Source organism: Astatotilapia calliptera, chromosome 6 (assembly GCF_964374335.1).
Source record: "Astatotilapia calliptera chromosome 6, fAstCal68.1, whole genome shotgun sequence".
Classification (NCBI taxonomy): domain Eukaryota; kingdom Metazoa; phylum Chordata; class Actinopteri; order Cichliformes; family Cichlidae; genus Astatotilapia; species Astatotilapia calliptera.
The window spans coordinates 10,928,251-10,947,221 of NC_137427.1; the positions used below are offsets into that span (position 1 = coordinate 10,928,251).

Consider the following 18,971-nt stretch of genomic DNA (forward strand, 5'->3'; position numbering starts at 1 on the left):
CACGTGTTTGGACATGCTACCCCCTCCTGCATGACTAAATTACACTTTTTAATCACCTGAAGTGGTCTCGCGTGATAAAACGTTGTCTTATATGAACAGTATCCATCACCAAACTCTTTTTTTTTTCATGGCTCGTTACCGCTTGAGTGAGAATGTCGACAGTTGTCTTCTTAAAGGGACAGTGCGACACTTCGTCTTGTTTGCAGCTGCGCAGAGGACGCCTGTCGCTTTAAAAAGCGTGACAGTTCATAGATGCAAAAGTGGGCTATGTGAGTTTTTGCTGTGTCGGGGGCTGTAGCGTTCTCATACCGCTGTCGACCTTTGGATCTCGACCCTCGGGGACAGTAGGCAGATCCGCCGTCCTCACTGACAATTGGCTGTGCTCCTCTTCTCTTGAGAACTACTGATTCCTATTACGCTTCAGCTCGAGACCAAAACACAGAAGAGATGTGGCGCGAGTGTGCGCGATGCTGCCAAAGTCCCCGGTCCTTAGCGCAGGCCCTTATCGCAATGTTTGAAGATTAACGAGGTTATCCGTGTCCTCTAGACCACCAGAGATACAGCAGCTGTTCCCAGCAGGCCACGAAGCCACCCTAGCAGCCGGACAGCGTGTCGAGTCGGACTGACAGGAAGGAAGTAACCGCTGTATCTGCACGGGACAAGCAGAGCCTGGTAGCATGACTGAAAAACGAATGTCGCGGTGGTATTTCGGTGGGCTGGCATCATGTGGAGCCGCCTGCTGCACGCATCCTCTGGATCTCCTTAAGGTGAGCGGCGTAAGGGGCACAGTAACCTTCCGCCGCGTGTGCAGGCCTTGACACATGGGTACAGCTGTTCCCAGAGGCAGTACTGGGGAACATGACATGTTAGTTATTCGCGAATAGCTCATCACAGAGTGGTTTTCAGATATCATTCTGTGCTTTCAAAAGCTGCACACCTTCAGCCTTTATTAAAGACAGACAGACTTCGAGGTACCATGGTCGAAGACAGATGTGTTAAACATCCGGTCTGGGAGCCCGAACTGGGCCGTCGGATTGCTTGCCCCATCGAATGAGTCTTTAAGTGTGAAACCTGCAGTGAAGGCATCGATTACCCCAATGTTTCATTTAAATGTACTGCTAACCCTTCGGCGGAGATGTTGGGCTTAATTACAGGAGTAAAAATGGGATGAAAATTCAAGTATTACAATATTTAAAAAGCTTGATTAAAATAAAATAAAAACGTACTATTGATTAGCTACAAAAACTACATGTGAAGATTTTTGTTCCTGTCATCTGTAAACTGTAAGCATTGTGCAGTGACAGTAGTCTCATTAAATGTGGAAAACTGAAATATATTTTGGAAATTGTATTTATCTCAGGCTGCTAATTGTTTTGTAAATGGATAAATTATACTTTTTATTTTTATGACAAATTTTAGAAGAGTGGCGTTATTGTTCAGGCCCACTCATGACACATATATGACTTATGAATTAAGATAAGTTGGGACTAGACTTCCAGTCTAGGATATACAGGTCTAATTAGCAAAACATGTTGATTACTTGAGTAAAATTATAAAAAAAAGTGGTGTTACGACAGGGTGGCATTAAGTCCAGGGGATACTCCCGCCTCTCGCTTTATGGTAGCTGAGTTAGGCTCCAGCTGCCCCAAGTGTGAAATGGATAAATGGAAGAGAATGTATGTTCGGATATCAATAGATTAAGTGCAATTTAAATCACACTGAGAAATAAAAAAATAAAAAAAACTTTTGCCACATACTCTCCTTGGTGGAGAATGCAGATCTGTGAGTGTTTGCAGGGACATGCTTGTTCACTCTTGTTGATTTCGTCACATTGCTGCATGGAGAAGTAAATTTGTACATCTCTAACAGATTACTCAAATTCTTTCTTATGTTACTCCCTTTTGATTGCACAGAAAAAAGCAGCATGTGAGCCTAATAAGGCCAACTGGTCCTCAGGAAGTCCTGTGGTGTGTAATTATGTAGTTAAGGCTTGCAATTACCCCACTGCAAAAAATGCCATGAAGTGCTCTATGTGTGTTAGCTTGTGAACTGGTTGGAGATGTTTTTGAAGTGTAGCTTCATCTTCGTAGTTGGCACACAAATTATGGGAAAGATTAAAATACAAGTTTATGGCAGAGGAAAAATCAAGGCACCTTTCATGACAGTGATGAACCTTTGACCTCTAAAAGTATTATTTAAAACATAAATTATAGATGCTTCTGTTCAGTTCAGTTCAATTGTATTTATATAGTGCTAAACCAAAACAAAAGTTGCCTCAAGGACTAGTTTTCGGGAAATGATAAAAAAGTAGTCAACATTTGTCCCCCGTGGGGTTTTTGTTAGTAACCTGATTTTAGTTAGTTTAAGGTGATTTTGAGATTTATTACTGACAAGCTATTCTTGTCTAACATGATAGTCTACATTAGTGAACAACAAAGTGATTTCACTGTGAGACAATAGAGTGACTGTGCAAGTTTTTATTGTGTTGTATACAGTACTGTGGTTATTTCCATAAACCGAGGGCAAGTAATTGCAGCTTATTTCCTTGTTGTGGAAATGAAAGGGTGTGTTCTGAAAGCTAATGGTGATGCTGTTTTGCTCCATTGTTATTCTTTGTGTCAGAGTGAATTGGATCCCATGTGGGAGAATTGTTTGTTTACTTAACAAAAGTGAATTTCACTGAATCTGTTTACTTTTGATATACGGTTGAAGTGAGTCGCATTCCATGTTTGCTTGTCACTGCTTGTCTTGCTATCTTTTAGCATAAAAACAGATTTAAAGTATTCAGTCTGTTGTTCAGAGCATTGAGCGGTGTTCCACTGCAGCCTAAATATGTCATCTTTACTCCTCTGTAATAACCTTCATTCCCCCACGAGTTAAATACCATAATAACAACTTTATAGGTTTTGTAGGGAGCTGTCATTGGATAAAGAAAAGAAAGGATACGCTTATAATTAGTGCATATCATACACAAAAGAACTGGGGGTTTATTCTGTAGTTTGTAACCCAACATTAAGGCAGTTTGCGACTTTGCAACTTACAAAGCCAACGCATACCAACAAACCACATTTCCATAAACGTTAACAGCAGGACATCTGCATTTAGGAATGACGTGTATCACCAAACCCACGTCAAATAAGAAAACTGCCTGGTCATGCCCTATCAGCATACTTTTTTTGTATGTGTGTTAATCAGGAGATCTATTACACCATCAGATAAACTGTTTTTTGTTTTCTGAACCTGTACTGGAGAGTTGCTAAACAAGATTTTTCTGACCTCACCTAAAAAGACAATAATTTAGCCAGACTCTTATCACCTCATCCTGGTGTAATATTTCAACACGATGAGTGTGCACAAGTGTTTCTTGGCTTGTGAATGCGTGTTGGTTCACTGATAGCTTAAGTATAGTAACCACTGAGGACAAAGCACGTACAGCAGTGTTGGCATAAACAAGGAACAGAATGGAAAAGTTCCTCAAGTGCAGCCATGCTTAAAATAATAAAAATAAGATTCCAGAAACATGCAAAATGTTGTCGAGTCCAGTTTAACTCAGCTTAAGCCGGGGTAGTGCTTGTGCAGTTAACACCCCAATACTACACCAAAAGTTTTCACTTACAAGTCATTGAATTCAGGTGTTCCAATCACTTCCATGGTCACAGGTGTATAAAATCAAGCACCTAGTCAGGCAAACTGCTTCTACAAACGGTTGTGAAAGAATGGGTTGCTCTCAGGAGCTCAGAGACTTCCAGGGTGATACAGTGATAAGCTGCCACCTGTGGAACAAGTCCAGTCAAAAAATAAATATTTCATGTTCAACTTTTAGTGGTATTGTAAGAAAGTGGAAGCTATTTGGAATTGCACCAACTCAGGCCACAAAGTGGTAGGTCACATAAAATCACAGAGCCAGATCAATGGATACTGAGATGCATAGTATACAGAGGTTTGTCATTTTCTGTAGAGTCGATAGCTACAGACCTCCAAACTTCATGTGGCCCTCAGATTAGCTCAAGAACAGTGCGTAGAGAGCTTTGTGGAATGGGTTTCCCTGGCCGAGCAGCATGGAATGGAGTGATGTAAAGCATGCTGCCAATGGACTCTAGAGCAATGGAGATATTTTCTCGAGAGAGACTAATCGTTCTTCTCCATCTGGCAATCTGATGGACAACTCTGGGTTTGGCTACTGCTAGGAGAACGGTATTTGTCTGACTGCATTGTGTCAAGTATAAAGTTTGGCGGAAGGGGGATTATTGTGTGAGGTTGCCTTTCAGGAGTGGAGCTCGGCCCTTTAGTTCCAGTGAAAGAAATTGTTAATGCTTCACCATAAAGAGACAATTTTGAGAATTTCATGCTCCCAACTTTGTGGGAGAGTTTAGAACAGCAAGACATGACTGCGCACCAGTGCACAAAGCAAGGTCCACAAAGACATGGATTAGAGAGTTTGGGGTGGAAGAACTTGGCTGTCTTACAGAGAGTCCTAAGCCCAATCCAACAGAATTCAGTACAGACTGTCAGTAGTTCTCCATGTCACTGCTGATACTTTGAAAAGCTGTGATAAACGAGATACTGAGAGCTCCAAAGTAAAACTAGGAAATGAATATTAAATTTCCCATTTGAATTGAACTGTGCTTAAAAACAGTCTGTCAGTGTAAACCAGCAGGATGGTGATTAAACAAAAAAGCGACTCAAGGAATCATAACTATTTATACATCTATTTTACTGCAGTAGACACTGACAACAGTTTCATTTGAAGGCTCAGTGACCTTCATGGTGTAATCTTGGTAATAACATAGGATTAAAGCCACATTTTGGACCATTGACCTTCTCTGATAAGAAAAATAAAACAAGTATATCTTGGTAACACATTTGGAAAACTTCTTTATGATTGCCTAAATTGCACGTATTATCATGACTTATCCTCCTCTTACGACTGTCTCATCAGAGCTTGGTGAGTGTTTTAGAGCTTTACTAATACCAGAGAATTCAGATTATACAGAGTCACCCCTTGTGGTACAAGTTGTTCTGTAAAACTAAAAGTTTGTGAGGTTGCTGTATCAGCCACAATAGACACACATTATATCAGTTTCTTCATTATTTGCTGTGTATTTACTGTGTGATCTTCATGACTGTCTGTCCAGGTACACTTACAGACGCAGCAGGAGGTAAAGAAGAGGATGATTGGAATGGCTGTTCATGTGGTGAAGAACGACGGAGTCCTGGCTCTATACAGTGGTCTATCTGCTTCACTATGTAGACAGGTATGGGTGCCTGTGTGCATACCATAGGATTCTGTGTGTTTGTGTGTGTTGTTTTCTTCATTGGTTGTTTCTCTCACTAAAACAGAGTGAGACATTTACTTTAAGCATGTAATTTGGTACCTGTAGCACATGCATAGTACTGAGATTAAAAATGTTACTATTTGAACTTACTACACTGTAGTGCTGACTATTATGTGAAGTTAACTGTGGTTGATGAATAAAATAACTGGTTTATTGCAGCAGGATATGATCAAATACGTCACTGGTGAATTGCAAGTCTATAAATGTTGCAGAGGTGTGACCACGGTGAGAACGAAGAGTTGTCAATAAAGGGTTGTTCAAGTTTAATCCTGTCAGACCGTAAGTGAACTAAACTCTCCTCTCAACCACCCTGTAATTAAAGGCGCACGCACCTAAGCCATACCAAATACACCCAAATGTTTAAATGAATTAGTAATTATGAAGTTCAAGACAATTTTGAAAATGTTTTATGTAAGTAAAATAAACTATAATATCTGTATCCATTACAAATAAAGAGAAATATTTCAAATATTTTTGTTTTAACTTTAATTATTATGGATAGAGGCTCATAAAAATCAGAAATCCAAATTATCTCAAATTATTAGCGTATTTTATTTAGAGTTTGTGTAAATTTAAACAGTAGTAGTACTGTGCACTCTATCACATTCAGCCACAGTCATGGGAAACCTGCTGACTTGAGAGTTGTTCAGTTGACAAAGGTGACAAAGCCTGGCTGCAGAATGCTGTGTCGATGCATTGATCAATAGAAAGTTGACTAGAAGGGGAAAGTGTGGTATCAAAACGTCAACAAGCAGCCTGAATGACCACAACCGTGAGAGGATTGCCAGGAAAAGTAATTTCAGGAACTTGGAAAAGCTTCAGAAGGAGTGGACTGAGTCTGGTGTCAATGCATCAAGGGCCACCACGAACAAACATCTTCAGGAATGGAGCTGCAGTTCATCCTGAACCAGAGACAGTGTCAAAAACAACTTACTTGGGATAAAGAAAAAAGAGCTGGACTTTGGTTTAACGGTCCAAAATACTCTTTACAGATGAAAGTGATTTTCATTTTATTTCCTTGTTTTATGTCAAGGTCATACAGTCTGGAGAAAGTGCAGAGGGACAGAATCTAAAGTGTTTGAAGTCCAGTGTGTAGTTTCTGCAGTCTGTGGTGGTTTGGGGTGCCATGTCATCTGCTGGTGTTGCTCGTGGTTTTATCAGCAGAAGGACTTTAGAGGACTTCATGCTTCCTTCTGTTGCCAAACTTCATGGAGATGTCAGTATCATTTTCCCACAGGTCTTAGCACCTCTCTGTACTGTCAAAACTCTTAAATGGTGGTCTGACCATGTGATTACTGATTGACTCGCCTGATATCAGTCCTATGTGAATCCTGAAAATGAAAAAAACAAAACAAACTAAAGGTTTGAACTATTTTACTTGGGACATAATAAATGAAGAATTTATGAAAGTTCACTAATGTAAAGGCTGCTTTTAAAACTGCTTTGCTTTAGGTAGGTAGGTCTGTCCGTCCGTACGTACGTACTAGTCGATTTACAAAAGAAAACAGAAAAGAAAAAGGGGGGAAAGAACCAGAATACAAAATTTTCAATAATTAAATAAAGAATTCTTTCTCTTCTTGTCTTTTTCTTTGTTTTCTTTCTCTTGTCAGATGTCATATTCCCTCACCAGATTTGCCATCTATGAAACAGTGAGGGACATGATGGGCAGCACGAACCAGGGCCCCATGCCTTTTTACCAGAAGGTCCTGCTGGGAGCCTTTGGAGGTTGGAACATGTATTAGGAGAAAAGCTTTTATTGTTTGAAATCGCTGAGAAACAGAAGAAAACTGCTTTTACAGTTTGGGTCAGTGGTCAGTTACCTAAGGACCCAACTGTTTATAAGTTTAATGGAGTTAAAACACACACACACACACACACACACACACACACACACACACACACACATAAATATTTTGTTACTTTTTTCTATAACTCGGGCTTTCACAAACACGCATTCCAACAAGGTTTCTCTGCCAACAGGTTTCACTGGTGGGTTTGTTGGGACCCCTGCAGACATGGTGAATGTCAGGTAACATACAGTTACAGTTCTGTATCCAAATTACTGCAATCACTAGTTATTGAAATCAGAATATATGAAATGTGCTTGTCCCTAGGATGCAGAATGACATGAAACTACCACCAGAACTGAGGAGAAAGTGAGTGTTGTAATTCATAGTCTAAAAAGTTCGGCTTGAATGTTTTTTTTATTAATTTAATGCTTTTTTTTTTTTTTCCTCCAGCTACAAACACGCCATTGATGGACTTTTTAGAGTCTTCAGAGAAGGTAAATACCAAATAGGATATACTATAGCTTCATGTTTAGCTCTCACGGGTATCACGTGTGACTTCTGATTTCTATCCTGTCATGCAGAGGGCATCAGGAAACTCTTTTCAGGAGCCTCCATGGCCTCCAGCAGAGGAGCAATGGTTACTGTGGGACAGGCAAGTTACGGTAGTACAAATGTGCTCGCAGGCTACAATTTCCTATCAGGAAACATTGTCTGTATTTTTTTTTAACAATACCAATTTTAAACAATTATCACAATGTCTGAAAATGTTAGAGACCTTAATAGTTCTCGGGTCAATGATGGGCGATTTGCATCTATTTTAATTTTAATTTTAATATTGGTGGGTTATTGATGTGATATTCTTATTTCCTGATAGACGACATTATTTGTATTTAAAATCATTCAGTCGATTTGTGATCTGAAGAGTCTATTATGTGAAATTCAGTTTAAATGTATTTTCACTGCATTTAATTAATATTCTTTCACAGTCAAGGGACTAAAAAAACTGTTAAGATTGGTGCTTAATTGATCAAAAATTTTAAATGAATTATTCAGACATGACTTAAATTGTTGGAATAATCAAAATCGGTAACTATGAAAAGTTTGATAGTTGTTTAGATACTTGAAATAATTTTGTCCAGCAATTTGCATGCATTCTAATGTCAGAGTAGCACAACCATAAACATTTCTGAATGATTTTAATTAAAAGTAACAAGGTAAAAAGGATATTTCGTCATACAGTGGACCCCATTTGTTCTTTTCTGGCTGAAAAGGTTTGTAACTCTCACTTAAATAACATTCAAAAAGCAATGTAGCGCTGTTCTAACTGCTCACGTCTAATTATTCTAAAAGTGTAATCAGAAAAATGTAAACTGTAAGTCAGAAAATGAGTATAAAGTACATTTTATGTTCGAGACAGATCATTGAAGGTCTGCAGCAGCAAAACATCAAGCAGCATTTCTGTTGTATAGAGTGTAAGAAGAAAGCAAGAATATTTTGACAACATGCAGTGCTTGTTACATTGCATTCTCCAAGCATGACTGATCGCTGTGTAACTGTTACAGCCAGCTGTCTTAATATTTTTACTCAACACTCCCACCTGTTGACATCGTCTTTTTTTCTTGTACTACCACTAGGAGGAGCCAAACTCAAAATGTACATTTTTGACTGTATTTTGGACTTGTTTGTTTGTTTTTTGTAAAACTAAATTCTAGGATGTCACTATCTTTTGGGCAAACAGTGTTTTAAATAATCCAAATTGCAGCCAACTATTTAATTCGAAAGTGGTAGGAAATTCAGAAAGGGCACATTATTTCTTTTTACACTAACACTCATTTTCTTCCTCTTATTTTCTTCTTCTGTAGTTGGCATGTTATGACCAAGCCAAGCAGCTGGTGTTAGGAACAGGCATGATGGGAGATAACATATTCACACACTTTCTTTCCAGCTTCATTGCGGTAAGTATCTGGTTTTATTTTAGTCTAATTCAGTTGGTATAAAGTCTTGAGAGCTTTAATAAGTAAGTGGACTTTGTCAGTTTTTAAAACTGAACGAACCTTTATCTTAAGATGCAAAATGTCTTCATCCAAGAAGTGAAGTGTCTTCACCAAGTTAGAGTTCAGTGGCTTCCTTTTCCAAGCTCTCAAGACTACCACGATCTTGATAACTGATCACACAGACATTTTGCACTCACATTTTTGCTGATTGATCTTCACTCATATGAACTGCATCTACATCATTTGCAGGGAGGCTGTGCTACATTCCTGTGTCAGCCTCTAGACGTACTGAAGACGAGGCTGATGAATTCAAAAGGAGAGTATACAGTGAGTGGATCATTCATTATCACTTTTTCATTTCTCATACTTTCATCCCTTAATCCTGGTATTTGCTGGTATTCAGTTTTAATTAATGTCTCTGTCTTCAGGGGGTGATGCATTGCTTACGAGAAACAGCCAAACTGGGTCCACTCGCATTTTACAAGGTAAAAGACACACAAAACAAAATACATTTAAAACCTAAATGTATCACTTCAGTTATTTTACTCTCTTTTAAAACAAACATTTTAGAGGTGGTTGTATGACCTGAAATAAACTTTATCAACCTCAGAAATGTCTACGTTTTAAATTTTTCAGAAATCCCTCAGTCAGAACATGGCATATTATTTAATCTTATTTTTTGGGGGGATACTTCCCGCGTACCACTAGAGGGAGCCCATGTACAACCGGTGGTACGCATGCCACAGTTTGGGAACCACTGACCTACAGCAGCTGAGGTTAACAATGGCTGCTACCAGAGGATATAGAGACATGACAGACTTTCAGGTTTCTACTTGCTGTACTTCCGTGCATTTCATCATTTCAGGGCCTTGTATTGATTATGTTGCTGAGATCTGGTGGATGCGGGGGCAGATAATCTTTTACAGTACTGCTTATTCTTGTTGTTGCTGGAGATAATTGTTGATGACGTTGGCATTGTGCATAAACACAAACTGCAACATTTTTATGTATTAGTTTATTCAACAGGGCAGCAAAGATGAATAAAGATTGCTGCAAATGACTGAGATCACCAAGAAGCTATTTTTCATCTACAGCCTCATCTGTACCTGTGACCTCGATGAAATTAAAATAAGAAAAAAGAAATACCCTTACAAAAATAATAAATAAAATATTAAAAGCATTGTTTAGTTTATTGCCTAATCTCATGTAGGAGCTCTAATTGAATAGATTTGTTAGAGGAAACTTGCAAATAGTAATCTCTTGGTAACTTTTGTTTACAGGGACTTGTTCCTGCAGGAATCCGCTTGATTCCCCACACAGTGCTCACCTTCATCTTCCTTGAGCAGCTCAAGAAACACTTTGGCATTCGTATCATCTCCTGATTGCCCTCTGACCAGCCGCTCTTAAGCCACCCTTACTGCCTATCACTACACCCACAGTCACTCTGCTGTTCATCAAAGGAAAGAAGGGAAGGAAGGAAGACACACACAGTTTGTTATGGCTTGTGTATGCTTTCCCTCTCCTTTAGCTCTACCTCTACATTACAGCTAGTAGTTAAATTGTTTTTTTTATTTGGAGCACCAACTTCCAGTAAGGAGCTAATCCTCTTCTGATTATCCATAAATACTAATGATATGATATTAGTTAGAAATGATTTAATCAAAAAGGTCTGTAATGGGTTATTAGAATGACAGATAATAAAATTAATGGATATCCATGATCATTTTAGCTACAGATGGGTACATGATTGTAATAATTGAATTAAGAATTGTTGCTTAAATAAGTCCTTTTCTAACCGTTGATTGTTATCATATTATACCAAGACATGTTTAGGATTTATAGAATTGTAAAATCTACTTATGAAGCTTAAAAACAAACCCAGCACGGCCTTGTCCTCAGTGTGACTCTGATAGACCGTAACAGTAAATACCAAAGCCATTACTGAAGCATGACTAAACAAGCTGTTACGTAATTCCATAATAACCATTCCAACCAACGTTAACCATGTGGGCTGTACTCTTGGTACTGATTTATTTGTTATCTTCCTTGTTGATTAATTTATATTTTAGAACTGGAAATCGACTTTTCGCAGGTTAAAGTTACATTATCGTTTACCAGATATTTTGTATTTTACTTGGTTCCTCTGTTAGCATTTCACTCTCAGATCAAGAGAAGATAAGGACCAGTCTTGCTAATGCTGCATTTTCTAAGTGAGAAGGAAATTAGTGGAGAAAGTGTGAACCAGAGGAGGAGGCTGTTAAAATCCTAATGAAGATAGAGGCTGTTTTGTGCAGAAGCCCTCGTGGCAAATTGAGGGCTTTGCACATTATCTAAAGTCTTAACTCTCCTGTATTTGACTAATTGGAATTTCTTTTGCCAGAGTAATCTTTCTTAATTTGTTATTTTACTGGGGGAAAAGTGTTTTGCAGTACTAATTTTGGCCACTAGAGGTATCTCTATTCCATGTTATAAATAAAACTAAAGGCCCTCATGTTAATTTCAGCATTTAGTATAAACACGAGGCACTTACATTGTGTGTTGGCACATTTCTAACATTACTTTTATGAATTTCCTTTGGATAGAAATGCATCATAGCTCGTTAGGGGTGTGTTGGGTTTAACTTGAAGTAAAATGGGTCTAAATCACCACCTTTTCTTATCTGATACAGTCATCAGTGTTACTGTTCTTTGCACTCATTCTCACATAAGAGTTTATATTCCATTCAAAACACAGGGACAACCTCTTGACCAAAAATCGTACTGTACAAACACATTGTGAATTTGGGGCAGATTAAAAAAAACAACCCAAAAACCCCAAAACAGTTTTACCTTCTAACACAGTCTGTTTTCTTTCATCTCTTCTCCCATATGAATAATATTAAATATAGAATATCACTTTTTTTTTCTTTTTCCTGCCTGTTCTTAAGTCATAAATCAATACATTCTCATTCACAGGTGTCAGATAAAGCACTACTGCTAGTGCTGCAGAGATACCCATAAAGTGTCCTTTTGGCATCTGTCCCTTGATGCACTGGCTGAGGCAATATTAGGTGCTGAGACATAATGGGTCCTCTTTTAAAGGGCGACAAAATACGCTTTCTGAGGTTAAAGGGGATGTGAAAGAAGTCACGAGTTTGTCACCCAGGAGACTGCAGTTCGCGCCACATTTCAGAGCTCGGTGTCTTCCACTTCCTTCTTCACATTTCAAAAGAAAATACATTTCTAAGCTTTTGCTTTTTTTCTAAATGCTATCACCCACTGGTTACATCTAACCATCAAAAACTACTTGCTATGGAATGATCACACTTTTTACAAGATGACCCTTCACATCATTAACACTCTACATTCAAGAATAAAACTTACCACGTACATTCAGATGTGAACGGAGTAGTTTGTTCATCCTTATGTGACAAGCTGGGAACGACAGCCACCAACTAATGCCATAATCAGTGTGTCAGTACATCAATGCCAACGGACACTTTGTGCGTATTGTGTAAAATGACTGCATTTGAAGCCTTGGGAAGGAGAATGAGTTGCTTTAACACAGGAGTGACAAAAAAGAAATAGACCACCCTTTTAAAAAATCACTGGATTTTTTCTTTATTTCTGTCTGACTGGCTTCTCAGAGCTTCTGTAGTAAAATTTTCAATAACCACTTGATATCTTACAATTCTTTTTAAATCTATAAAGATGCCTGTGAAGAACTGCTGTAGCATTCTTTAATCCTAGTGTTTTCTCTAATTAGATGCATGTCAGAGTTTGTCTCAGGATGCTTCTCTGTTTTATGAGATGACCCTTGAAATCATTATGATTGACCTGCTGCTTAGAAACACATGCTGTATGTTAAAGCATGTTCTAAAAGTAAAGTTCTGGTTAGCAACGTTAATGTCTTATCCCAGTTACTGTTCTGTGACAACTTTCACTTCGGTTCAGAGAAATGATGCATCTGAAGTGCTTTGCCTGCTCTGTTAACAGAACTTGTAAAGTCATGTTGCCTTAAAGTGTCTGTCCTGCAGAGGGCAGCATAGAAACGTGTGAAGCGTCATCCAAGTGTGCATCCAAGTAACCCTGCATCTTCATCCTAGGATGAACTGTGAAAAAATGAAACTGGAGGATCAGTGTGATGAGTTCTGATTTAGATTTTAACAAATGTTTTTTGGAATTAAAGTACTAATTTAAAATTGGTGTTTTGTATTTATTACATTATAGTAAAGCTTTATTTTGGAACAAAATTAAGGTGCTGTTAGTCATGCCGTATTTTTTGTGATGATTATTTTTGACATTTAATAAATTAGCTGCAGACCCACTGGGCTATATTAAGTCTATGTCATAAAACAAACAGGGTAGTCTTTGTGTTGATGCTTTTTCTTGTGCCATAGGCTCACACTGTGAAATAACAGTGGCTGTGATTGTGAAATAACTTCATCTTCAGGGATTTGGCCTCAATAGAACAAGGACATAGTTTAATGCCTCTCAACACCCCCACCCCGAGGCTTTAGATCACTACTTCCTTTGCACAATTATGTGGTTAAGTTATTATATTCGGACATAATCATTAACGAACGAATTAATCTAGGTGCCCTTTACATTAATAATACCATCCTTCACAGTAGTGATTATGATCTTTAACCTGCTCACGTACATATTCAAGAGTGTTACTTTTCCACAGCTATGTAAGCCATCTGTGTGTACAGTGGTGACAAAAATCCTTATTTATTTTCAGGAGGCCCATCACTTCATTAGCTCTCAGTCAATAAACACTGTTCCTCACAAATGTATTTGTTCAAAAAAAAGATTCAACATTTTGACTAAAGTACATTTTGTACAGGGCATTCAGTACTTCCAGCATCATCCAGGGATTCGAGGTTTGTTCTGTGTCCAACTGTTGTCATATTATTTATTTTTCTCTTTGGGGAACAGCAGATACTTATGATAAATGAGTCTTTCTAAACAGTCAATTTATATTTTTTTAGCAATTCACTCATTTGTATTCTGTATTTCTGGCTTTTCATTCGTGTCCAATTTATTATACTGTTGTGTTATGTACCTTCTAGGAACATTTCCCCAATTGGAGGACATAAAGTACAGCATCTATTTTTCTAGCAACAATGAAACTTGATGGAAGCTACACAGGGCGAGAGGCAGGGTACACCGTGAACAGGTCGTCAACCTGACACGGGACTAACAACCTGGCTGTAGTTAAACCTTTACTCAAAAAGCCATCTCTAGACCCAGCAGTCTTAGCTAATTATAGGCCAATCTCCAACCTTCCTTTCATATCAAAAATCCTTGAAAGAGTAGTTGTCAAACAGCTAACAGATCATCTGCAGAGGAATGGTTTATTTGAAGAGTTTCAGTCAGGTTTCAGAGTTCATCACAGCACAGAAACAGCTTTAGTGAAGGTTACAAATTATCTTCTTATGGCCTCTGACAGTGGACTCATCTCTGTGCTTGTCCTGCTAGACCTTAGTGCAGCATTCGATACTGTCGACCATAATATCCTATTAGAGCAATTAGAACATGCTGTAGGTATTACAGGTACTGCGCTGCAGTGGTTTGTATCATATCTATCTAATAGACTCCAGTTTGTGCATGTAAATGGAGAGTCCTCTTCACACACTGAGGTTAATTATGGAGTTCCACAGGGTTCAGTGCTAGGACCAATTCTGTTTACATTATACATGCTTCCCTTAGGCAGCATCATTAGAAGACATAGCATACATTTTCACTGCTATGCTGATGACACCCAGCTCTATCTGTCCATGAAGCCAGATGACACACACCAATTAGTTAAACTGCAGGAATGTCTTAAAGACATAAAAATCTGGATGGCCGCTAACTTTCTGCTTCTTAATTCAGATAAAACTGAGGTTATTGTACTCGGCCCTGAAAATCTTATAAATATGGTATCTAACCAGATTCTTACTCTGGATGGCATTACCTTGGCCTCCAGTAACGCGGTGAGGAACCTTGGAGTCATTTTTGACCAGGAAATGTCCTTCAACGCACATATTAAACAAATATGTAAGACTGCTTTCTTCCATTTGCGCAACATCTCTAAAATTAGAAATATCCTGTCTCAGAGTGACGCTGAAAAACTAGTTCATGCATTTATTACTTCCAGGCTGGACTACTGTAATTCATTATTATCAGGATGTCCAAAAAACTCGCTGAAAAGCCTTCAGCTAATCCAAAATGCTGCAGCAAGAGTACTGACAGGGACTAGAAAGAGAGAGCCTATTTCTCCTGTTTTGGCTTCCCTTCATTGGCTTCCTGTTAAATCCAGAATTGAATTCAAAATCCTGCTCCTCACATACAAGGTCTTAAATAATCAGGCCCCATCTTATCTTAATGACCTTGTAGTACCATATCACCCTATTAGAGCGCTTCGCTCTCGCTCTGCAGGCCTACTTGTTGTTCCTAGAGTATTTAAAAGTAGAATGGGAGGGAGAGCCTTCAGTTTTCAGGCCCCTCTTCTGTGGAACCAGCTTCCAGTTTGGATTCGGGAGACAGACACTATCTCTACTTTTAAGATTAGGCTTAAAACTTTCCTTTTTGCTAAAGCATATAGTTAGGGCTGGACCAGGTGACCCTGAATCCTCCCTTAGTTATGCTGCAATAGATGTAGGCTGCCGGGGGATTCCCATGATGCATTGAGTTTTTCCTTTCCAGTCACCTTTCTCACTCACTATGTATTAATAGACCTCTCTGCATTGAATCATATCTGTTATTAACCCCTGTCTCTCTTCCACAGCATGTCTTTATCCTGTCTTCCTTCTCTCACCCCAACCGGTCGCAGCAGATGGCCGCCCCTCCCTGAGCCTGGTTCTGCCGGAGGTTTCTTCCTGTTAAAAGGGAGTTTTTCCTTCCCACTGTCGCCAAAGTGCTTGCTCATAGGGGGTCATATGATTGTTGGGTTTTTCTCTGTATCTATGAAGCGCCTTGAGGCGACTTTTGTTGTGATTTGGCGCTATATAAATAAAATTGAATTGAATTAACAGAGAAACAGGCTGACATTTACACTCACGTTCACAACTACGGGTATTTTAGAACCACCAATTAACCCAAATCTCAGTAACTACATGTCTTTGCACTGTGGGAGGAAGAGGAAGCTGGAGTACATAGATGGAGCATATAAAATGAAAATTAAAAAAGCATCTAAAATGGATCCTTGAGGGTCGCCACAGTTATTGGAAGCTGAGGATGATGAGCAGTTTCCTATTTGGACAATAAAGGTTCTATCTTTAAGCTAAGTTGGAAATTGGTGTCGAGCGTATCCATCAACAGTACAAGAGTCAGAATCAACAGTGCACAGATAGATTCATTCAGCTAGGAGGGTTGGTTTTCTGGAATTTAAGTGGAGCTATGTTGTTGATTATAATGGAGCAAGCCATGTTAAAGAGAGTCATGAGATACTGCCTGATTGTGTAAGAGGCATCTATGCTAGATTTTTGAAGGCACAGAAACTTAAGAGTAAAAGCAGCTGGAATAATGAAACAAGAAAGGGATTGTGGCTGGAATGTGGCACGAAGCGTAGACTCACATGCAATAGCCTGAGATACAGATATCAACAGTTTCAAAGTTAACAGAAATGCCAATAAAATAAGATCTGCTGTGTGGCTCTGCTGATAGATGGGACAGATCTACTAAACATACTGTGAACCACAGTATTAGCAAATATTAAAATCCACTAAAATTAAAAGACTGAGTGAGAAATCATCCAAGATAAATGCTCTGAAAGCTCTTGAATAAAGTAACTATTCCCTTTCATTTCCATAAAAGAAAATAAGCTAAGGATAAAGGACTGATTTAGATTCTGTGACAGTAAATGCATCACTTTTTTAAAAATGAAAATTTGAAGAACAGTTTTGAATTTTGTTTTCATAAGATTTCAATTCACTTTGGACCAGTAAGTAAAATTATTCATATGCAAAAGACTTTGAAAGAGGTGACAAAGCTACAGAGGATTGTCACTAATTTAAGAGCTGCAGAAACTTAGTGAACAGCAGTTTTCAACAAACACATTAAATACATTCCATTCAACCATAGGCAGTATGAAAAAAGATGGACATAGCTTCTGGGACTGAAAAATGAAGCCAATGCAGGACTGCCTTAAACTTCCATTCTTTCTAATGGCCTGGAGAGGTTGACTCCTCTGGTTCAAATAGAGGTCAATCTATATAGAATCTTTTGCTGTATGACCTCAGTAAATACTTTCCTGATATGATTTCATAATTTGAAACTTTATTGAATACGCCGTAGAAGTCATTTTAATTTTGTTGTGTCCAACATTAGAGTAAACAAAAGAGGATAAAATAGGGGATGTTTTTGAGCAGGCCTACCTTGTGACTGAGAAGTTTCCTCCATATCATTATGACGCACCCGCTGGTTTTCTCCATGAGATTAAAAAGCAAAGCTTGAGTCTTAACGAGACTTCACTAACAAACGAGGGCAACACACATAGCAAAATTTTAACTTTAGCTAATACAAAGTTAAATGCAACTGTCAAAGGAATAAAAATCCAGTGCTGCTTTTATTTACTCGCCTCTGTTTATCACATGCATCACCTGATTTCATTCAGCAGTGATTTGGCTTATAGACCGTTATGATAGTTTTAGAACTCTGAGGATGGATGAGACAACAATTACCCACTTTTCTGACCACTATGTTGCTTTAAAGGCCAGCTGCGGTTCAGTTTGATCTCAGCATGGTCAAGAGCTCAGTGAAAAGTGATTGCGGGTTCTGGGCTGAGTCTAGATGGAGGAACAGCAGGAAATGATATTAAGGTCACGGTGAAACTCTGGCGACAATGAAAGCGATCTAAGAATGAAAGTTTTTCTTCCATGTTACTTGGCACTCGGTAACTCATCTGGTAACACAGTCCACACCACAAATATTCATCCCTCAACCTTTGTGGCTCTACAGGGTTAGCGGTTCAGTAAAAGTAGATTGTAAAATGATGGTTATCTACTGATTGTTATAAATTTAATCATGTTTTCTGACTAGATCACTTGATGATATTGCTTGTCTTCATCCTAAAAAAACCTCTTTGGTGACACTGGGCTTATATTTGCAGCCATTACTGATGATATCATGCACTGAGTTTTGTTGCATTTGGTTCAGTCTGAGCACACAGAAGTCTCCTGCACCACTGCATTCGTGTTTCTTCCACCGGCACTGAAATCATCAATAAATGTCAGGTTCCACCAGCAAACCATACACACTCAGTAACAGAAGTACCACCATATTTGACAGATGAGGTGTTGCTTCGGGTCATGAGTTGATCCTTTTTTCTTACTCTTTCTTCTTTCTGTCATTTTGATAGAGATTTACAATTTTGGTTCAATCCACAGGACTTTGTTCCACAACTCTACTGCTTTCTCTCTGGTTTTTGTTATTTTCAACACCTTGGCCTTCATGTAACCTTTCATTCATCTGCATTGCATTAATGATTTTTTTTCTTTTTCCCTCAGTGTCATTCACAAGGAAACATGAATGCTTACATTCAGCATCAGGTACAGATACCCAATAGGTCTTTAATGCCCAAGTTTTTGCTTTATTGAAAGATAACAAAACAAATAATTAAATAAATAAGCAGAAACAAGAGGCAGTAACTATAGATTAATAATTACAGGTCACAGCTAAATAAATGGCAGTAAGGGATATGTCCCTCCTGATAACTTTCATCCTCACAAGTCCTTTCACTAACACACTGTGACCCTCCCCATAGTTATGTAATAACTTTAATTCCCATCGCAATCAAGAAAGTTCATTTAAGTCATTTAAGACTACTCGTATGAACAAGAAATCCATAAACCAGTGATGCCGACTGTATAATAACTCTGAGATAAT

At 38.5% G+C, this 18,971-nt stretch overlaps 1 protein-coding gene across 1 annotated transcript; it reads left to right on the forward strand.

Annotated features, from left to right (window-relative positions):
• Positions 1-219: 219 nt before the first annotated feature.
• On the forward strand, positions 220-11,077 carry slc25a10b (solute carrier family 25 member 10b). Its single transcript, XM_026170248.2, has 11 exons — positions 220-767; positions 5,136-5,255; positions 6,947-7,061; positions 7,317-7,365; positions 7,451-7,492; positions 7,577-7,620; positions 7,708-7,778; positions 8,989-9,081; positions 9,370-9,447; positions 9,549-9,605; positions 10,401-11,077. The coding sequence occupies exons 1-11, from the start codon at positions 678-680 to the stop codon at positions 10,500-10,502; spliced, it is 861 nt and encodes a 286-aa protein (XP_026026033.2). The 5' UTR covers positions 220-677; the 3' UTR covers positions 10,503-11,077.
• The last annotated feature ends 7,894 nt before the right edge of the window (positions 11,078-18,971 follow it).

Excerpts from the sequence above, each read along its gene's own strand:
- slc25a10b (XM_026170248.2), top strand. The coding sequence starts at position 678 with ATGACTGAAAAACGAATGTCGCGGTGGTATTTCGGTGGGCTGGCATCA. Across the intron at positions 7,779-8,988 it reads CAATGGTTACTGTGGGACAG|TTGGCATGTTATGACCAAGC; the intron begins GCAAGTTACGGT and ends CTTCTTCTGTAG. Across the intron at positions 9,606-10,400 it reads GTCCACTCGCATTTTACAAG|GGACTTGTTCCTGCAGGAAT; the intron begins GTAAAAGACACA and ends TTTTGTTTACAG.